At 48.6% G+C, this 15,663-nt stretch overlaps 1 protein-coding gene and 1 pseudogene across 1 annotated transcript in view; both read right to left on the bottom strand.

The window, feature by feature from the left end:
- Kiaa1549l (KIAA1549 like) overlaps nt 1-15,663 on the bottom strand; it is a 262,290-nt gene that overhangs the window by 79,234 nt on the left and 167,393 nt on the right. The window contains exons 7-10 of the mRNA XM_050147103.1: nt 11,769-11,931; nt 9,968-10,027; nt 3,808-3,959; nt 649-820 (exon numbers count right to left, since the gene is read on the bottom strand). Coding sequence (XP_050003060.1) covers nt 649-820; nt 3,808-3,959; nt 9,968-10,027; nt 11,769-11,931 — 547 coding nt within the window. The remainder of the gene's footprint in view (nt 1-648; nt 821-3,807; nt 3,960-9,967; nt 10,028-11,768; nt 11,932-15,663) is intronic.
- On the bottom strand, nt 13,809-15,031 carry LOC126504660 (glyceraldehyde-3-phosphate dehydrogenase-like; annotated as a pseudogene).

The following is a 15,663-nucleotide window of genomic DNA, read 5'->3' as shown; positions in this document are numbered from 1 at the left end:
TCCGGTTATTCTACTTTTTTTTTTTTTTTGAGCCTGTTTGACCTCCTATAGTTTGGAGCTGGGTAAACAGAGCCCTATTAGAACAGAAGGCCAATAGCTGGAGCACAGTAAATGCCACACGAGCGGCCACAGAGCGTATTGGTTTTAATACCCTTCTTCTGTTTCAGGAGGATCCTTTAAGAAAAACCCCCCTAGGCAGGTACCAGTGTTCTACTGCCAGCCCCATGCATCGACAACTCTGTCCCTCAGAGCCAGAAACCAGGTGTCACCCACTTCTAGTGACCTCCAGTGCTAAGCATAGTTCACAAGGAACTGAATGTTCACTGCATCAAATTATTTTCAATTCCCTCAGCACATACATATGATCCCAGCTGCAGTTATTTTCTGTAGCTAGATTATACTGGATCTGAGGAGAAAGAGGAGTTAGCACCTGGGATAAAGGGACATTATCATCTACTATCATTTAGATATTGCAAACCACCACCCTCACCTAATGCTTATTGCTTTAACAGAAAAGAGCTGACTGATCTTCAAACCACCCAGAAGCAAGTTTTGTTCAGCTGTAAGACACCCTTATGGCTTGGAGGAGCACCGGGGTGCACGAAAATAATCAATGCCGTTAAAGCACTGACTGAGCAGACTCCTTACGGTCAGCCTGTAGAAGGACAACGTGGTGCAGGGTCAAGGCCATCCTCTGGGAGTCGATGGTGCTCAGGATCTTGGCTGCTGCAGTCCCCAGCAGTGGCTTCCCATTGTACAGTGTGTAGTACGTCAGCTCTGCTGGGTCCTTTGGTCCTGGCACTCGCTGCATCTTCACCATCTTTCAAAAAAAGAGAAGCAGGGTGTTGCTGAGGCATCTTGGACAGGCCCTGCAGGCCTCTGAGCCATCAGAAGACTCGCCTCACCAAGTCATTGAGGCCTACTGGGCCCTAGAGGACCCACAGGGACAGGCTAGATGTCAGCCCTATGGTCTTCCATAGAGCCAGGGTCTCAGGAAGCTGGTTATCTCTGGAAGGAGAGGCTGAGAGGAGAAAGTGGGGCTTGACACACAGCAGCATCTGGAAGGCAGCCGGAAGCTGGGAATGAACAGGGAAGAGCGAGTTTCCCAACCTCCACTGAGCTTTGGCCTCGTTTGAAAATAGGCCTCCGTGCTAACTCAGGGCATGCTAGGTGTCCCAAACAAGGTGCTTAATTTCAAAACTCTTCAATTGCCTGAAAGGGGGAAATGACCTATCTGTCTATAATGAGGAGACCTCTGATAAAAGTGGAACTCGTTAACTCAAACTCCTTTCTCTAAATCAGCTACATAGAGGCTTGCTTCTTTGTGTTATTTTTTTAAATCAATTAATTAAATTAAAAAAACCAATCTTTTCTCATTTGACATACTAATTTCAGTTCCCACTCTCTGCTCCTCTTCCTCCACCTTCTCTCCACCCCATCCCCCACCCACTCCTCAGAGAGGGCTAAGGCTTCCCCTGGGGAGTCAACAAAGTCTAGCACATTGCTTTGAGGTAGGACCAAAGCCCTCCTCCACTATAACTAGGCTGAGCAAAGAGAATGGGCTCCAAAGAGCCAGTTCAAGCAGTAGGGATAAATCCTGATATGATTATGATAATCATAAGATATGGACATAGTGTTTTGTTGTATGTTTATAGGCATGGTAAACACTGAGCATTTACGATTTTAACCTTTGACTCTTAGAATTAGCAATTAATTGATAAACATTATATTATAGTATTTGCAGAGTATACATTACAGGCATTGAGTTTTATAGAATATAAAAAGATATTATAAAATGTTTATAGAAAGTTCATTATTGACATCAAAAAACCCTGAAAAATTCAAAAGTCAATAGTGGTAAACTGAATAAATGAGTTATGGAAAGTCATGTAATAGATTATAATAAATGAACTACTCCAGTTCATATGAATGTGGATTACAAATTATAGAATACAAAATTTAAAACAGGAAAAACAACATGGCATGCTTGTAAGGATCTATGCATGGGGGTGAAATCTGTATAGAAAATACAGGACTGAATTAATCCAAAATTCAGAACCACGCTCAACTTGGATAGGAAGAAAGGGAACATAATTTTAAAAATTAATGCTGTGTGTGTGTGTGTGTGTGTGTGTGTGTGCTGCTCTTGCCTGTGTGCAGGGCAAAGGTCAACTTTTGGTATCTTCCTCTACCACTTTCTACCTGTTTCTGAGAAAGTGTCTTTCACTGAACCTGAGCTCACTTAATTTGGTTTGGCTTGCTAGCTAGCAACCCCCAGGATCTTCCCGCCTCTAACCTTCCAGTTCTGGTGTTAGAGTTATATGAGCTGCCAAGACCTGCTTTGTGTGTGTGTTCTGAGGATCCAAACTCAGGCCTTCATACTGTGCAGCAAGCGCTTCTCTGGCTGAGCCATCTTCCCAGATACATCAACTACAGAAATAACTAAATTCTAGCCGTCTAAATCTCCATATTTATGAAGGGATGTCGTTTTATAAAGGTCTCAACCCAGAAGAAAGGCCTCTGGGTGAAAGACAATGGAAGTGCCATCGTGTGGGTTTGGGGGAGGCTTCGACACGTCACTCCTTTCCCTAGTGGGAGAGGAGTCGGGCAGTGCTTGAACAACCTGGCAGAAGCGAGTGATAATTCAAATATCTATTAACGTCACTCACTTCCAACTTGATAGCACCTATTACCACAATTTAGCCAAGTATGATGTCAGAAGCAATCTATAGCATCTCTATGTAGAGGTTTTCAGAAAAAAAAGAAGTGCCACCCTTTCAGTCTGCCATGCCATCTCTGCAGTCTCTTAGATGTGCAGACGTGTTAGGCTCACAAGTAGCCAGGGCTTGTAAGAAGGTCCTTTCTCTCCCATGGACTGATGCAAACCACTTCACAGTCAGTGACTTGCTTCCTGTCATTAGGAAGGCATGAACTGAAGGGCTTACATGAAACAGACCCACAGAGGGGAAACCACATTCCTGCTTGTGAAACGAACCATCCTTTTACTTAAGGGATGGGCTGGCATGGAGCAAACTTGCAGAACCAAATTGGCATCCAAAAGGTCAATGAGCACAATGCACCACTGTGTAAGGAGACACGGAGTGTCTCTGATGCAACTCCTGCAGGAAGAGAAGGTGGGCGACTTTCAAGAAGTCATGGGAATGTGACCGGCAGACACATTGTGCTGATGTCTGCTTTTCCACACAGACAGCACAGCACTGTGCATCTATGCAGACGTGGTCGGTCAGCTGTCAATCAGGAGTGCGTAGGCCAGCGGAAGGCCACGCTACTAGGAGGGTATCTGTGATGGGAGCTTTGTCGATGATCATGTTAGAGACGGATGCTCAGGGGTGAAGGATGAAGTTAATCATATTTAAGCTGCATGGATTGGGTCAAATATGCTAAGGACATTTCCACTCTAGGGGGAACTGGATAAAGTGTGGAGGGAGGTGTAGGTAGTCCCCACAGGGACAGCTGCAGTCCTGACTATGCAAGTCCCTTTAAACTAACCCAGAGAAGTTTGTGCTGGTGGTTTCTGTGAGAGGTACGAGGAACTGACAGGGTGAGAAGTGACTTGGGAACTTTTGCTTCATGAATATCCACATATCTAGAGACTCACTTCCTGGTAATCTAGTTACTGATGACGAAAATAGACTGACCCGCAGCCTTGAAAGCTTCAGAGGGGTGTGGATCAAGAGGCTTAAGTCAGTTGGCAGCACGGATGTGCGTCTGGGCACAGGTAGTTGTTTAGTCCCAGGAAACACATCCCTCCCACGGTCATTAGAAAACCCCAGTGCACACACCTACCTGCACAGTATAGCTTCCCAAGGTGGTGGCCCGTTTAAACCGCCGGCTCTGTTGCTGAGACATCATGAAGAGCTGGGCTAGACGTTGCTCCATGACCCGGGCAAAGCTCTGGTTGTGCAAGCCTACCAGCGAGTTGTCCACGCCCTGGAGCACTAGGGATGCAGAAGGCAGAAGGGATGCTCAGAGCCCAGACTCCCTGTTGACTCAGTAACTACACCACCACCTGCCCTGCATGATATGAACCACCCTGACCTATTTACAGTGGGGCTTAGCCAACCTTACCTACTTCTCCTCCAAGGCAGTTCATAAGTTAAGAATCCTTGCCAATGTGTTACACATGTTGGAAGGGTTAGTGGCCTGCCTAAGATTGCCCAGTGAGCAAGTAGCAGAGTCAGGGTAAGAACCCAAGCTTCTATAACTCCAAAGCTGTGTGTTTCTTCTATAAGCTGTGCCATTTCAAACATTTCGTTATCAAACCCAAACTCTTAAAGATGACACACCCCACAAAGAGTCCACAGGGAATACAGCTGATCTGTGGGTGCAGCTAATTGGGGGCTGGGCTGGTTCTCACTTGCAAACCCAGACTCAGGGTTTATTTCTCTTTCTCAACAGCGTGGCCAAGGATTCACAGAGCCATCCTGGAACTGGAGTGCATACATTTGGACAAACTATGTCGGTCAGTATCCTTATCTCTCCCTGCTAAACAGGATGCTTCCTACCCCTAAAGCTGCCCAGGGCCCATCACGTCTTCTCCCATTCAAGAGTAAGACAAGTTAGTGGAAGGAGTGTGTTTTCTCTCATTTCTGGCTCCTCTCAATTACGGGTCCTTCAGCAAGCCACTGGAGTCCTTGGCTCCAAAAGGGAAGGGCACCTCCGAGCAAGAACATGTCAAGCAGGCCCTAAGGTCAAAGGGGACAGGATGCATGAGGCAGTTTGGCCCTGTCTATGGAAGGTACATGGGATTCTTTCCTGGCCCTAACCTCTGCATGGTTAGATCTCAGCAGCCGTTTCTGGGGACAAGAGGGGAGACGGTGACAGTCAAGTTACAAGTCACCACTAGGGCACGGATGAGAGTTGTAAGAGCACTAGGGCCTCTCTAGGGCTTTCTATGGGGACAACTGCCTGTTTTCATTCATGTCCAGAGTCCAACTCTTGCTCTACATCCCATGGGAAGCAACTTCACCCCAAGCATGCAAACAGTGGCTTCAGACACAGTCACAACCAAAATTTTAGTGTTCAAATTTATTATTGGGCTTTTAAAGCGATTGAAGATCATCAGGGCTGGGAATGGTTCCTAACACAGTCCAGCTCAGTATCATGAATACGACCCATCCACCGAAGTGCAGAAACAGACCCTCCCAAAGAGCATGGTGTCTCTGTAGCCGCTGATCAAGCAGGGGGCGGTGCACGCAGCCAGCACCAATGATGGAATCCACACGGGGCCAGACCACGCTGTCAGAAGTGAGGCTCAGAGAATGACACTGATACGCGGATCAAGAAGGAAATCAAACCCACAGCTGGGTCTCTAAAATGACTTCTTCGAAGCCATAAACGCCAAATGATCCCGCTGGAGGGTATAAAGCAAAGCCCCCGGGCCCTGGGGAGGGACTCTCGATTGTTTGCCAGCCAAGTCCCTGCAAACAGAGATGAAGGCTGCTCTATTGCACTGTCAGACTCCCAGAGTCCCACGGGGTTTCCTACCTCACACGGGGGAGCCTGGTTCAAAAACACCCCGTGTACTCAATATACAGGCCAGACACTGAAATGACTTCTAAGTTGCCCACCTCTCCCCCAACTAGTGGACAAGAGGAAGAGAGGGGGCACCACAAATCGGTTTACAGGAATCTCAGTCATGAGTCAAAGGCACCAACTAAAGGCATCTGTCAGACTTCTAGGTGAGAAAAATGCTCCAGCAGTTAATGGTCGCTTGTGTTACAGACGCTCTCTGGGATACTGAATTGTAAGTTTAAGCTGCTTAAAATGGGACATTTTACTTTATATGTATTTTTTTAGTAATTTTCTCTTTAAAACAACAAAACATCTCCGGGCAAGCACTGGAGCATGTGGGGAGCACACAGAGCCATATAGCTATTAATGCCTAAACGACTGGAGTGTGTACCCCTGCAGCTCTCCAGAAAAAGAGTGGGTTCTTCTTGGTGTCAGCTGGGTGGCGCTGGGGGTCACAGAAGCAGGGGTGCGAGTCTGAGCCACTTCTCCCTTTCCTGAGACAAGGCACATAGCTCCTCAGGACCACAGTTCTCCCCTGAGCCAGCTACTGACTGAGAAGAACTAACTCAGCAAATGCTACTTACAACAGTGCCCTAGGACACCGCTGTGTGGAAGCCATTGCTGTCCTAAGCCTGCCTCCCCTCCTTTGCTATGCCCATTCTTGCCAGAGGAGAAAATGTCATGAAGGCCTGGATCTGGGCCCCTGTGTGTGGTTCCCCTCCCCTCTCCCAAAGTCCGCATGCTCTCCTTGACCCCGCCTGCCTTCTGGAAGGCAATGGAGGGGCTTGCACTCAGAGCTTGTACAGTGAGTGACTCAGTGGCCCAGCCCTCTCAGCACACCAGCCAGGGCTCTCTTTAGCCACCCACTCTCAGCCACCACAGATTCAGAGCGGAGGAGCCTTCCAAGTCCCTGCGCTGGTATGAAAAGTTCAAGACCGCGACGCCCTTCTCGCTTTACTTATAATCACTCCGGGCTCTACGATCCATCACCAGTCAAGGGTCAGCCTCCTGCACTTGAGCTAAACTATTTCATTTGTGGTTGACTCCCACACATTCAGACTCCAGGAATCTCCGTGCTCAGCTGGGTCCCTCCCTCATTCTACGGGCGAGTGTGTGAAGCCCAGAGGGCCCAGGGACTGGCTGTAGGACACATTAGTAAGAAGAGAAGAAAGTTGCTGGTCAGTGGATGGCAGCCACATTGTCTCTGGTGAGGAAACAATGGCGGATGTATAAATCAGAGACAAGCTTGCTGATTAGTCCAGGGCTCACTGGCTAGTGAGTCCCAGGGATCTGCCTGCCTCTGCCTCCCTTTGATGTGGGTCCTGGGGAGTCTACATACCTCATATCTGGGGAGACCCTCATACCTGCAGGGTAAACCCTTAACTGACTCAACTATATCTTCAAGCCCTAGCCATCAATATCCGGGTATCTCTATCTTGTTTTACTTCTAAAGAACCAATAGCAGGATCCTCAGACAGTAGGATAGCCTGTAGGTTCTCTGTAAAGAGAAATTGCAGAGATCACCCATCGCTCCTGATTTTCCATCAAAGAAGGACCCACCTTCAGCAAGAGGGGGAAAGTACAACATAGTCCATGTAAGTTCAGTTGTAAAACAGACAGGAGCAAGTAGAGCTTGCAACAGGAACTACAGAAAGGGAGAGTGGCTACAAACTGAAAAGGACAGGGCTTGCGGTGATGGTCTGGAGCCCAGGCCGAGCAAAGACCCTCATTGCTGGCTCCCGATAATCAACCCTTTCTTTTATGATAGGGCAAGCTAGCACAGGCTCCCCAGAAGTCTGTAAAGTAAGTGGTCACGGTTCATATGGAAGGCAAGAGGGCCATGCCATAGTTCCTCATAAGCACTAACTGATGGATGCCACCAGCTGAGAGACAGTGGCAGTCCTGTTTAGATCACTGCAATGCCAACAGCAGCAACGAGGGAGGAAGTTACGTAAGTGAGCAAGAAGAGTTCAGTCCCAGGGGAGCCCGGAAAAAGGACCGTGTGCACAGCTGTCCTTAAGGTAATGGCACCCAAACAAAGGCACAGGAAGGCATGGGCAGATGGGGGGGTCCCCACGGTGGCTGTCGAGGGCAGCCTGTGTTTAAGAATGGATTATGATCACTGAGTGTAAACCTTAACGTTCAGAGACGGGGGAATATCTGTGAAGAAAGAGGCACCATTGCTTGAGGAGAGGACACGTGATTTTGTAGCGTTATGTAACCCGCTGGCTCAGACATGTGTTGTTGGGTTAGCATGGCCTCTCTGGGGTTTGCATCCTGGTAGCTGTTGCTAATTTGTTAAAAATATGCTTCTTTAGTTTGCCTTCTTAGCAGTTAAAATGGCCTCTGCATACCAAAGACCCTGCAGTGGGGGCACGTGGGCGATGTGTCCTTGAGAAGAGAACCTAGGCAGGCGTCACACAGCAGGGTGGGAACTCCTTGGATGGGACTTTAGGCCACAGCCCACCTGCCATGCGCTTGGGACAGCAGCGAGGGAAGGACAGATGAAAGAAGGGAGCTTGGGGCATCTGCTCCCCTAAGCACATTTCTGAGTCTCGAAGAATCTTCCTACCTCTCATTGACGGGCTGGACTGTGTTCCCCCCAGTCAACATGTGCAAGTCCCAACCCCCAGCATGTCAGAGGGTGACAGTGTTTGGACAGAGGGTCTTTGTAGGGGTAATGAAATTAAAATGAGGTCACCAACATGGGCCATCAGCCAATGTGTCTGGTGTCCTTCTAAGAAAAGGAAATAAGGGGGCTGGAGAGATGGCTCTTCCAAAGGTCCTGAGTTCAATTCCCAGCAACCACATGGTGGCTCTCAACCATCTGTAATGGGGTCTGGTGCCCTCTTTCAGCCTGCAGGCAGAATATTGTATACATAATAAATACTTAAAAAGAAACAAAAAAAAGGGGAAAGGATATCAGGACAGACAGGCTCAGGGAAGAACAAGTGGAGAGAAGGTGACCAACTTCAAGTCAAGGGGATGGGAAGAAGATGCAAAGCTATTATTGGTGTCTCGATCTCAGACTTACAGACCCTCGAGAATGTAACTTTCAACTGTCTACGCTCTGATGGCTGGGCTGGTCCCTTTCCTCCTACCAACAGCTGTCCTCCCCATTTGCCTCAATAATGCTGCTTCTCTCATTTTAGAGGCACTGCGAGACTTTTGAAAAACACAAACAGAATGCTGTTGCTGGTTCATAGTGTTCAGCTGTGAAATGCCAAGGGATAAAGAAAATGCCACCAGGACACTCCTGCTCTTCGACTCCCACGCGACCTCATCTGCAGAGCACAAGGATTGGCATGGCTGCGTCACCCATGTGTGCCCCGAGAAGGAGCAGAGCATATATGGCCCTCCTCTGGCTTTAATTTGGGCTTTGCAGGACAGTGCAGAAAAGCCTGCTGTCTGTTCAGACAAACACTCACACAGGTGTGCCCCAAATGGCACCCATACAGACGTGCCCCAGACGACCACCCACACAGATGTGCCTCAGGCAGCCACCCACAGAGATGTGCCCCAGACAGCCACCCACATAGACATACCCCCACACAGATGTACCCCAGATGGCCACCCACACAGGCATGCCCCAGACGGCCACCCACACAGATGTACCCCCACACAGATGTACCCCAGATGGCCACCCACACAGGCATGCCCCAGACGATCACCCACACAGACGTGCCCCAGACGGCCACCCACACAGACGTGCCCCAGACGACCACCCACACAGACGTGCCCCAGACGACCACCCACACAGACGTGCCCCAGAGAGCCATCCACATAGACGTGCCCCAGAGAGCCATCCACACAGATGTGCCCCAGAGAGCCATCCACACAGACATGCCCCAGACAGCCACCCACACAGATGTACCCCAGATGGCCACCCACACAGGTGTGCCCCAGATGGCCACCCACACAGACGTACCCTCACACAGATGTATCCCAGATGGCCACCCCCACAGGCATGCCCCAGACGGCCACCCACACAGATGTGCCCCAGATGGCTACCCACACAGGCATGCCCCAGACGGCCACCCCCACAGACATGCCCCAGACGGCCACCCACACAGACGTACCCTCACACAGATGTGCCCCAGATGGCTACCCACACAGGCATGCCCCAGATGGCTACCCACACAGGCATGCCCCAGATGGCCACCCCCACAGGCATGCCCCAGGTGGCACCCACTAGTGCTGCCATGAGATAGGCTGGAGATGGGACCATTGAAGTAGCAGTTTTGAATTATTTATCAGTAATCATCTTCAGGGTGTTCTTTCCTCAGCCTCCCCACTCCCTTCCAGTCCGATAGAAGGGACTCCTTGATTTATAAGGGAGGACCAAAGATGTCTGCCCTGTCGCCAAATGGTACCCTTTTTAGACAACCCAACCCGATGGTACAGAGAGGGACATACGGAAATCAGATGTTACCTGTGATGACCCAGTAGTCTCTGGTTGTTTCTGATATATCAAGGTTGGGATATTCCAGTGCTGAAACAGATAAAACACACATGGGCTCTCTTTGATAGGCTGTATGAGTAAACATTATCAAGGGGAACATGGAAGTGACGAGCTGGAAAGTAGCTGGGTCCCACACTGAGAAATCTATTGCACATAGGTCAAACTATCTTATTGTACAGAGGTGACTCAGTAGGGGACAAGGGGCTCAGATTCAGGAGATTCTCTCTGTGAAGTTTCCCCTCTAAGCCTTCTTACATGGAACAACATGGCTATCAGCACCCACAGCTGCAGCCTGCCTTAAGCAGGGGCTTCCTCTGAATAGGTCATCTAGCACCATGGAGGTCTAAGGAGTGGAGATCTCTGGGTCTTTCCAGCATTGCGGGCTTACATGTGGTACTGAAAGTTATTGTCTGCTTTACCAGCATGCTCACTATGAGAATCCACCCATGGAGAGGACATAGTACAGTGGCTCACACACAGTCGGTGCTCAGTAAATCTTTCGTGTGTGTGTAAGTGTACACATGTATGTTTGAGCGGGAGGAGGATGGCAAGTCTTTCTAAATTGCTTCCCACCCTGCTTTCTGAGACAGGCTCTCTCACTGAACCATGAGCGTGTTGATTTGGCTAGGCTGGCTGTCCTGGGCCAACCTTCCAGCACTAGTGTTACAGTTGTGAGCACCTCACTAGGATTTTCTTCTTTCAATGTGGGTACTGAGCTAAAACTCAGATTTTCAGGCTTGCACAGCAAGCACTTCAGCAACTGAGCCATTTCCCAAGTCCCTACCACTCAGTGCAACTTAACTGATTATTATTAGAATACCAAGCTGGTTAAAGAAGGTAACTTTTGCTGCCCTGTGACATCCTACCGCCATCTTTCATGACGTAATCATTTCATGAGTTCTGAGTCATCCTGACTGCCTGAAAGTTTATAAGATCTTTCCAATAAACACGTTCAAAAGACTTCTCAGTTGTTGCTAAGTGACAAGTATACCTTTTACACACACACACACACGTACATGTGCATGCACATGCGATCTCATTTATTTATAGTTTCAAAACAACTCTAGAAAGAAATTACAAAACACTTTTGCTAATGGGTATATTTTAAAAGGAAATCTTTGCCAGTGACCTTGTGGAATATAACAATTAAATGTAGGGCACAGAGCGTCACTTCCTTTAGCTACCCAGCCAATGTCTAGTGACAAAATGCGGGCTGCTCTGTCTTCAAAGTCCACTTGACTGCATAGCAATGAGGATTATGTAACCAGCCTTACTGAGAGCCAAGGCTTCAGACTATGGGGACTTCAAGTGAAGTCACGACACAGATTGCAAAGTTTGCATTCTGCTGCCTGTAGTCAGCTGGACCGAAAGGTCTAGGAACATTTGTGCAGGGGAAAGAAAACCATGGCAACCAGGACTGTTCCTACGGACAGATGCCCTGGAAGGCAATGCTCAGAGCACAGGTCCCCACGCAGCCCTGTTAGCTGTGGGAGAGTAGATATCTTATGAAAATTGGGAGGGGGAGCTTCATTTTTTTTTCTCCTAGTTTTGCACCCACCTCACAGGCTTATTGTAAGCATCAAGCAAGGGCTTTCTTGCAGTGTGCCGTGAACTTTTTTGACAATTTAACCCCACGCGTTGCATTTTTCAGTTGCTCACGATAATACACACAGTATGCAGCGTAGCACGACACAGGTTCTTCCGTTACACGGAGAACACCCCAGGGGAAACCCAGGGCCCTTCTACATGAGGCCGAGGCGCACGTACTCACGTTCAGCAATGGTGAGCGGAGGGTAAGTGAGGTAGAATCCTACCAGCTCAGCGGAGAGCTGGCTAAGGAGGCTGCTGGCCACGGTGCCGTTGAGGAAGGAGGTCTGATTGCCCACAGCATACACCAGTGTGACGGCTTGGGAGGCATTGGACGTGCTCACGATCTGAATGACACAGGAGCAAAAGGGAAGGAGACATGCCAAATAAGGTGAGGGTCTGTGTCACAGAGGCCGACGAAGGGACCTTCCAACAGAAGTTGTGGGTTGCGACGGAAGGGCAGTGGGGAGACAGCAAAGAGGAAAAAAGAATAGTAAGTCATTGTTTAGAGATGGTGGGATCATGGCAGGCACTGGGCTATGGGGCTACATCATCTCCATCTCTCTCTAACCCTGCAAGGAGTGTCTATTTATGACTGCCTTTCACACACGTGGAAACCACGGCCTGGCGTGACCGGGATTTGTCTGAGGTCATATAGCTCATGCATGACAGAGTCAGGATTTGAACCCAAGCCGTCTTGATTTCTGGCTCTTAATCAAGCGTGTGTCTTTCCCAGGGGTTAAGCTGACTCAAGTGACCGCCGTAATTCTGGAAATAGAAAGCAGAGCATGGGGGTTCAGGAGGACGGCCCAACTGCAAAATGTTCAGGGACCTTTCAGGTTGTTGTGAGCAGGGTGCCGGAATATGAGCGTAACAGGAATTCAGAAATACAAAATAGATCCTTTATGGCACAATAACTTCCTTTTGCGAACCATTAATTTGGTATGGAGTATGAGAAAGACATTCTCTAAGATAACATAGGTTTCTCCTCATACTCAGTCTTATTTCATTTTTAGTTGCTAGGGAAAAATGAGATTTTCTGGGTCAGTGTACAGATAAAAATATCTCGAACATTTGAAAAACACGAGCAGGGAAAACATCACTGGCCGGGCAAGATGCCTTTGCTGGGCGATGTGTGTGTGTCTGCCCTTTCTCTCCAGATCTCCTTGCCATTGCCCTGTATGTCACAAAGGGCATCCCACAGGTTCCACCATGGTTTCTTTGGGAGAGAGGAAGGGCGGGCAGGGTATTAATGCCAGTCACCCTCCCAGTGGGCATCAGGCCCAGGCATAGCCTGGATACTAGGCTGTCCCTGCCTGCACATTCAGCTGAGATGCCTTTATGGAACTCTCAAGTTCCTTTTGAGGACTGTCTTACATACCCGGGGACTGACTGCCGCCTGGCTTGCTGGGAACTTTTTGTCTAGGCGACATCTCTACAGCTTTGCTCTCTGTCCCGACTTGGAAGAGAGCTGCTCAGAATAGCGTCTGCACTTTGCTGTCTGTTTTCCCCACAGGTGGCAAACGTCTCTCAGTTCTCCAACCAAGAGTCATAACCTTTTGCCAAGGATAACCCAGCCAACATTTCTGCTCAGCTCTTGCTCTCCTCTCAGAAAGTAATTCTGGAATGTGCTTCAGCTATAGGTATTCAGACCTCTGTCCTGGGTATGCAGAAAAAAAACACTTTCTGACTTAAACGAGTTTACTGAGAACTGGAGAGATGGCTCAGTGGCTAAGCGCTAAAAGCATTGGGTATCTTTCAGAGGACCTGAGATTGATGGGCGGCACCCAGATCAGGTGGCTCACAACCACCTGTAACTCCAGCTCCGGGGAATCCAGTGCCCTCTTCTGGCCTCTTAGGGCACCCACATGTTTACACACACACACACACCACACATAATAAAATAAATAATCAAATAATAAAACTAATTAATCTTTATTGCTATTGTGATTATGAGAATTTACTAAATACATGCCCCCTTTTAATAAATAGCACTAAATCTCCCTGGACCTCCAAGAAGTCCATAAAGCTAGTAATATAGAATTTTATATATATCTATACATATAGACATAGATATGTATGTGTGTGTGTACATTTATAAAATTATGTATGTTCATACATATATTCTACCAGGTAAGTTATACCTTTTTGTTGTGGTAAAATATATAAATCACAGAATTTGGTGTTCTAACCATTTTCAGCATTAAGTAGATTCTCATTTTTTTAGGGGTGCAATGAACTTTATTGATGGTATTCAAGAGAGTAGGGCTCCCTAAGCCCCCTCCTGCTATTCTGGGGGTCTGGGATGGAAACTGTGAGGGAGATGCTCAGTGTCAAGGGTTAGTTAGGACAGGGACTGCTCAGCAGCCGAGGACCTCTCTCTTGCTGTGTCCTTGCTGGGATGGGTGGTCCAGGGGGGGCTTCTTACTCCTTGGAGGCCATGTAGGCCATGAGGTCCACCACTCTGTTGCTGTAGCCGAATTCATTGTCGTACCAGGAAATGAGCTTTACAAAGTTGTCATTGAGAGCAATGCCAGCCCCAGCATCGAAGGTGGAAGAGTGGGAGTCACTGTTAAAGTCACAGGAGACGACCTGGTCCTCAGTGTAGCCCAGGATGCCCTTTAGTGGGCCCTCAGATGCCTGCTTCACCACCTTCTTGATGTCGTCATACTTGGCAGCTTTCTCCAGGTGGCATGTCAGATCGATGACGGACGCATTGGGGGTAGGAACGCGGAAGGCCATGCCCGTGAGCTTCCCGTTCAGCTCTGGGATGACTTTGCCCACAACCTTGGCAGCGCCAGTGGACGCAGGGATGATGTTTTGGGTAGCGCCACGGCCGCCTCGCCACAGCTTCCCAGAGGGGCCATCCACAGTCTTCTGGGTGGCCGTGATGGCATGGACTGTGGTCATGAGTCCTTCCACGATGCCAAAGTTGTTATGGATGACCTTGGCCAAGGGGGCTAAGCAGTTGGTGGTGCAGAAAGTGTTGCTGACAATCTTGAGGGAATTGTCATATTTGTCATGGTCACACCCATCACAAACATGGGGGCATCAGCAGAAGGGGTGGAGATGATGACCCTCTTGGCCCCACCCTTCAAGTGGGCCCCAGCCTTCTCCATGGTGGTGAAGACACCGGTAGACTCTACAACATACTCGGCGCCGGCATCCCCCCATTTGATGTTGGCGGGATCTCGCTCCTGGAAGATGGTGATGGCCTTCCCGTTGATGACAAGCTTCCCATTCTCAGCCTTAACTGTGCCTTTGAACTTGCCATGGGTGGAGTCATACTGGAACATGTAGACCATGTAGTTGAGGTCAATGAAAGGGTCATTGATGGCAACAACATCCACTTTGCCAGAAGTGAAGGCAGCCCTGGTAACCAGGCGCCCAATACGGCTAAATCCGTTCACTCCGACCTTCACCATCGTGTCTCTGGAACGAGGCTGGTACTGCACGAAAAGAAGCGGCTGTCTCTAGAACAGGGAGGAGCAGAGAGCCGTCGATTCTCATTTTTGCTAACCATCACCAACGCCATCTTCTGAACATCCTCACTGCCCCCAAGTGTATCTCTACTTCCATTAAACAATTCCCAGTTTCTCTATATTCTTCTTGCAAGGTTGCTCTTAGAGTAAGATTACTGATTATTCCACAACTCCAGGTATCTGGTAGAAGAGAAATCACTCTAGAGTTTTCTTCTGTGATGGGTTTCCTTCACTTAGCACAGTGACCTCAATGCCAGCCAAGCTGCAAGAGGACCGGAATGGCCTTCTTGATAGAAGGCTTGGTAACATTCCCACATATGTATAGACTACATTTATTTTTCACGTATCCATTTGATAGACACTTGGTTCGCTTTTGGTTTTTGGCCATTGTGAATACTGTACAAATACCTATCTTACTTCCTAGATCCTATCTTTAATTCTTTTTGATTTGTAGATGGACATGGGTTGCTGGATCATACTGTAACTGCATGTTTAGGTTGTTGAGGGGCCACGGTATTGTTTTCCACAGTGGCTGTCCATTGCACATGCCTTGGGAAGAATACAAGGACTCTAACGTCTCCATATCCTCAACAACAC

The sequence above is a fragment of the Alexandromys fortis genome, unplaced genomic scaffold, assembly GCF_014885135.2.
Source record: "Alexandromys fortis isolate MF-2015 unplaced genomic scaffold, M_Fortis_MF-2015_v1.1 scaffold_12, whole genome shotgun sequence".
NCBI lineage: Eukaryota > Metazoa > Chordata > Mammalia > Rodentia > Cricetidae > Alexandromys > Alexandromys fortis.
Note: the sequence above shows the minus strand (reverse complement) of the source record. Positions and strands in the feature narration are given on the sequence as shown.